The 6,005-nt window shown below is 48.5% G+C and overlaps 2 protein-coding genes across 3 annotated transcripts in view; both read right to left on the reverse strand.

The window, feature by feature from the left end:
• The window catches only part of LOC103130234 (CLIP-associating protein 1-like), a 78,304-nt gene extending 76,646 nt beyond the window's left edge, over positions 1-1,658 (reverse strand). Inside the window, exon 1 of the mRNA XM_016665762.1 lies at positions 1,413-1,658. The gene's annotated coding sequence lies outside the window, so the exon portion shown is untranslated. The remainder of the gene's footprint in view (positions 1-1,412) is intronic.
• A 127-nt stretch (positions 1,659-1,785) lies between these two features.
• nifk (nucleolar protein interacting with the FHA domain of MKI67) lies at positions 1,786-5,472 on the reverse strand. 2 transcript variants are annotated; one of them, XM_007541559.2, is made up of 6 exons: positions 5,076-5,472; positions 4,268-4,396; positions 3,706-3,814; positions 3,423-3,634; positions 3,227-3,280; positions 1,786-2,850 (listed from the first exon to the last, which is right to left on the reverse strand). In XM_007541559.2, exons 1-6 carry the CDS (start codon positions 5,199-5,201, stop codon positions 2,665-2,667), a joined length of 816 nt encoding a protein of 271 aa, XP_007541621.1. In that variant the 5' UTR covers positions 5,202-5,472; the 3' UTR covers positions 1,786-2,664. The 2 variants fall into 2 exon arrangements, with proteins under 2 accessions (XP_007541621.1, XP_007541622.1); XM_007541560.2 differs by having other exon boundaries at positions 1,786-2,847; positions 5,076-5,464.
• Between the last annotated feature and the right edge of the window lie 533 nt (positions 5,473-6,005).

The raw sequence follows: 6,005 nt of genomic DNA on the forward strand, positions 1-6,005 counted from the left end.
CGGGGGGGGGGCCGCGGTTTCTGGTGGGGGCGGGGTCGCTGAATCAAGGACCCATGTCTTCTTCCTGCCACTGTCCAGCGTTGTCCTGGAGGGAAGAGACGAGGACCAATCAGAGTGGGACCGTCTGGGACCGGAAACCCGCCACCGGGCCGAGTTCGGGTCGGTTAGAGATATGAAGGTTCACTGGAGACAAAGATTTTGCCCAGCTCCAAAATCATGGCATTGCCAGAGACATTCTGAGCTGCAGCTCTTTTATTCACATTAGATCAGTGAAAAGCATTTTAACCCAGAAACGCAGAGCGGACCCGGTGCCGGGTCTGGGCTCGGTACCGGGCCGGGATCCTTCATAACTAGTGCAGCGCTGCATGGACGAGAGCAGACGGTGGCTCCGCTAAGGCCAGCTGTTTCCACCATTCTTTATGCAATTTTTGAAGTATCAAAATAACTTAAATAATTTTGTGATTTTGATAAAAAGGTTTATAAGCTCACTTTATGTGGTTTACATCTTCGTATAAATCTCGTCAGCGACAATAGGCGAGAGCGGACCATGAGGGTCTATCCTTATATTATGTCTATGGCTAGAAACCTCTACTTCCTGTTTACTACAGTCATGTGTAGCATCAGAATCTGATGACATCATGCTCTGCGTAGCCTGGCTGATTCGCTCCAAACAAGGAGGCTAATACGCATTTAATGCAACATTTCAAAAGCTTGCTTATAATTAGCATGACAAACATGGCTACAAAACTGTGTCAATCCCTGCCAGGCTGTTGCTTTTGCTACTTGTTCTAGCATTTCTTCCTTTCACTCAACTTTCCCCTAAAAACATCTGCACCAGCACAACAGAACATGTGCAGCAGGAATCCATTTCTGTGGTTCTGATCCAGTTCTGACAAGCAGGACTTGGGGGCAGGGGGTCTCAGGGTTTACCTGCTGAGGGGTCTCAGGGTTTGGCAGCCGCTGCTGATGTATTTCCACCTGGTATGGAGCTAATCTCATCTGGAAGCTCCAAAGCAGCAGACGGGACCAGTTTCTGGTTCTGGTTCAGGTTCTGGCTAGATAAAGCTGCAGTGTCACATGATGCTGTCTGGATCTCCATCCTGGTTCCCGTCCTGGTGCACCAGACCTCCCCCCTCCCTAGCTTAGCTCCGCTCCAGCTAGCCGCAGCCTCCCCCTCTCCACGCCTCCAGCGGACCGCAGGTAGCCCTCGGACCGCTCTTGGAGCCACCGTGGAACCTCCCGCCTCTCTCTTCAGCCTCTCCGGCCGCCTTCCCTCCGGGAAGCCCGGCAGTAACCATCGGACCCAGCTACAGCTAGCTACCTTTGAATGAAACGTCAGTTCGCAGCAACAAAAGAAAACTGGGGGCGGGGGGGCGAAGAGGAGCAGCTTCATCATTCGAGTTAACACTCACCATTTCCCGCCGCAGACTCTCCGGGCCGCCCGCTCTCCGCTCGGGGGGAAAGCTTCAGTCCGCGGCCTCAAACCGCTCCTCTTTCTGCCTTTCTATCAACACTCTCCAGCAGGAATGCTGCCTGAAGGACAAGAATGGGGATCGTCGTGCGCATGCGCAGTCCATCCAGAGATGATGTTGGCACTTGGAAAACTGTCGCATGGAGAAGCGGTCGCTCGGCAGCGCGAACGCTGGCGACACCTGGCGGCCAGGGCAGGACTGCGCATGTGTGGTTCAATCAGAACCAGATTTATGGGCCCAGATTGTGGCTTTGATTTGGTTTCCATAAAAAATAGAAACCTATAAACTTTAGAAGAAATGCACAATATTTCCACATATTTGCAACGATTTTTATTTAAGAAAAGAAAAAGACTGGAAACTAATTTAAGTCAATGTATGGCTGAAAGTTAAACATGTTTTTTTTTAAAGAGCTGCATCCCTCTGTAGGCTCCAGAAGAACCACCTTCTACAAGGATCCAGCAGTGGCCCAGTTACCAAGGAGACAATATGAAATCAATTCCTTATGATGAATTGCCACAGAAAGTTTTATTCTTTTACAGTTTTACTTTAACAATGAATTAATAATGAAGCTTGAGCCGTACTGAGAGGATCCATCTGGTCGATCAGGGATCTGATCGCTGCATCTCTGAATATTTTATTAAACTGAAATATTTCCCTGTTTTTGTTTCATTCTTTGCTTCTGACCCTCTAAAATCCACTGCACAGCAGAATGACGCCCAGCTGCAGATCCTAACGCCTTAACCATGAAACTGCTGTTAGCACTGCAGCAGATCAGAGCTCTTGTCTGAAAACATCCATCTGGGTTCATTGGACCAGCATCATGACTGAGACGGCCCAGAAGGTTCTGACTGGTCCACTGGATCACCAGCTGACCAGCAGGGAACATGTGTGACCTATTTTGTTTTAGGTTTGGGGTTCATGCGGTCCTTGTTTGGTCATGTGACACAGCCCATGTTTTCCCTGCGCTGGTCCAGATCAGGCCCAGATTTCAGACCAGTCTGCTTCTCTGCTGCAGAACCAGGGAATATTCTCCAATGGACTGACAGGAACAGACTCTTCATCATAGTAATAATAATAAAGCAGGAAGCAGAGCAGCCAGTGGGCAGAGCCAGCCTGGACTAGCCGGTTCTGTCGCTCTGGCTCCAGTTTGGAGGTAGAAACTGTCCCAGTCCGCCTTAAACACTGAAACCCTTCACTGGGCCTCCTCTTCATCCTCAGAGCTGTCAGAGTCCTCCTCTTCCTCCATGTTGCAGTCATCATCATCATCTTTGTCTGCCGCCGGCATCTTCAGGATGATCTCACTGTCCTCCTCATCGTCCAGGACGACCGTGGACTTCCTCCTCTCCAGGAAGGACGGCGTACAGACAGGCGTCGTCTGCTGAGGAAGAGGAGGAGGAGGAAGAGTCAGGTTGATCAGAACCAGCAACAAGGAAGATCAAAGAGATTAACAAAAACATCAAAGACCAACTAAACAAGCCAGAAACATTTGACCAAATATATAAACCATCAATGCACATCAATCATATTGTTGATGATCCAGTTGCTGTGGTGCATCATCTGTGTTGTCATGGTAACCAGTCTTGTGGGGGCATGGGTTTCATGGTGCCACCACCAGCAGGTGGCCAATCAGCTTTACGCCCCGCCTTCATGTGGGCCCGTTTTTCTGACCCGGAGCCATGGACCGGCGCCGGGCCATTTTCAGTACGGGCCAGAGGACTGGCGTGTCCAGAACCGACGCCGGCGGGTGGACTTACATCGCTGCAGGACGAAGCATCCAGGACGGCGGAGGTCGTCTTCTTCTGGGCCGCCTGGACCAGAACAGGAAGAACCAGTAAGAACCAGAACCTCAGAACCAAACTGGTTCCATGAGAGAAATTGCATCAGAACCAGGGAAAGAACCACAGGCCCACTAAACCGGAGTCAACAGACTCCGGTTCTGAGATCACTTACAAATCCGGGGAAGTCGTACTGGACCCCCTGCTGAGCCAGCTTCTTGCGCAGTCGCGACTCCTTCCTCAGCAGGCGGCGGGTCATGGCGTCCAGCTGCTCTGGCGAGCGGTTCCGGTTGTACCGGGTCACAGCGGGCCGGGCCGGCCTACGGAACATCCTCTGGGACCCGACGAACAGCTTCTCGTGGACCTTCTCTGGAGGTAGAACCTCACCTGGAAACGTGGCGGGAACCAGATCAGAACCAGAACCAGAACCCAAGCCCAGTTCTGGAGGCTCTACTCACACTTGATGAGCCTCTCCCCCATCAGGTAGTTGTTCATAGTTTCCGCGACGATCTTCGCCACCTCGTCGCTTTCGAACTCGATGAAAGCGAAACCTTTGCTGCCGCCGGTCTGCAGCAGAGATGACATTATCACTCCCTGTTGCTACGGTAACCACAACAGGCTGCTACAGGTAACCATGGCAACGGCTACTATTATCTGACACCATTTAAAATCAATCAAATCAAATTTTACTTGTATAGCACATTTCAGCAGCAAGGCATTTCAAAGAGCTTTAGATCATAAACACAAAAACACAAAGTCATAAAACAGAATCAAAAGGGCTTTAATTAGATAGCTGGTCCAGATCGGGAGGTTCTGGTGGTTCTATTGGACCATGGACGGAGCGGCCGGTAAGATTAATGCACCAGAATCATGTTGGCCCGGATACCGGACCTCGAGACCCAGTCAGAACCTCAGACCATTTTCAGTCAGGGCCGATAATCAGCTGAGGTCCAGGTCCTCAGAGACAACCAGACGTGTCCCTCTGGGTCCAGTCCCACTGAGCAGTTCTTGTTTTCTGACCTTTTTGCTCCTGGACAGCCGCAGGCGTAGGACCGTCCCAAACTGCTCAAAGTAGGACCGGAGCTGCGGCTCGAACAGCCCCAGAGGAAGATGGCCGACGTACACCACACCTGGAGTTACACGGCTCCCCTGGAGAACAAAGAAACCAACAGGAAGTGATGTCATGTCACATGCGAGTCGTTTTAAACTAAAATAGGTGTTGGTTTCATCCAAGCTGCTCCAATCAGGCTGAAGGAAGTTTGCTGACCTGCTGACCCCCCACTGACTTTCTGTTTGACTGAAGCTCAAAGAGCAACACCTTCAATTTTGATTCATTATTACAGTAAAACTGTGAAGGTAAAAATAAAATTTGTTCTTAGGATCCTGCCAGTTCATATCATGAGAAATTGATTTAGCTCTCCGGTAATTGGGCCCCTGCTGGCCCCCTTCTAGGGCCGCCCATGGTTCCACAGGGTTTTTTTTTTTTTTTTTTTCAAACCCGTTTTTATTTGTCTGAAGTAATATTCTATTTTTTTTTAACAACTGTCACCGGAAAATCATAGCAGAGATAAAGGCTGGAAAACTCCCGTCTGTGTGAAATTAACCTATATAATAATCCTATAAAATGCAATAAGTTATAAAGTATCTGAAACAATTTAATTTGTTATCCTAATTTATTGAATATTTCTGCAGTCCTGGATCCAGTCCGGCGAGATGTTTTGGACCAAACGTGAGGTTCTTGGTTTAATCAGTTCTTTGCCTCTCCGGTTCCGAGCCTTCAGACGTCCTGAATCCCCCATGAGGAAGACCAGAACCGGCGTGTGCTCACCTTTCCGCCGCGGCTCTTCTTCTTCACCTCTTGGACCTTCTTCTTGAACTCGACCTCCAGCTCCGGGTTCAGCGCCAGCAGCTCTCTGGGCCGCTGCGAGACGGACTCCGCTTTGCTTTCTGTCATTTCACCAGTTTATCCCGAGGTTCACTCGGCTCCGAAGCTCCTCACGATGCTCCTCTTGAACATGTGCTAACAACGGAGGTGACAGGAAGCGCAGCGTGACCGGAACTGTTTCACAGCGCCCCCTACAGGCCTGGAGTGGGGCTGTCGGCCACTTCGGTCGGCATTTTAAACTGATTGAAGAAAAATGAAGCTGATGTTAGCAAGAAAATCTGTTATTGGGGCTCAACAGTTTTTAGGAACGATTAATGAGGAGATTTATCCCGAAACAAATGGAATTTATATTAGAGTAATGTGCTACAGCGGACGGAAGAGGGAGCACTTCCGCGATCACGTGTGTCTGACGTATTTCCGCCATTGAGAGGAGTTCGTTCTCGCTTTTTTTTAAATAAACTTTATTTAAAATGGGGAGGACATAGTAGACATAGACATAATATAAGAGTAGACCCCGAATATATAAACAGGGCAAAAGGTGCTTATGTAAGGTCCAGAGCCAGGTGGATTGAAGAAGGAGAAAAGAATAGTGCTTTCTTTTGTAACTTAGAAAAACGTAGACAGGAATATAATGCAATTAATAGACTTATGATTGAATCGAGAGGAATGTTCTGAGACTAAGAGAATAACACAGGAAGTATTTAATTTCTATAGTAATCTTTATAAATCTTCACATACAGAACAAAAATTACTTAATCATTTTTTGAAAAAGTAAGAAATCTGATTCCTGTTATTGATGGAAATTTTAAGGAAATCTGTGATGAAGAGCTAAGAACCTCTGAATATGATATTTCTATTAGAAATATGGCGTCT

The sequence above is a fragment of the Poecilia formosa genome, unplaced genomic scaffold (genome assembly GCF_000485575.1).
Source record: "Poecilia formosa unplaced genomic scaffold, Poecilia_formosa-5.1.2 Scaffold617, whole genome shotgun sequence".
NCBI classification, from domain to species: domain Eukaryota; kingdom Metazoa; phylum Chordata; class Actinopteri; order Cyprinodontiformes; family Poeciliidae; genus Poecilia; species Poecilia formosa.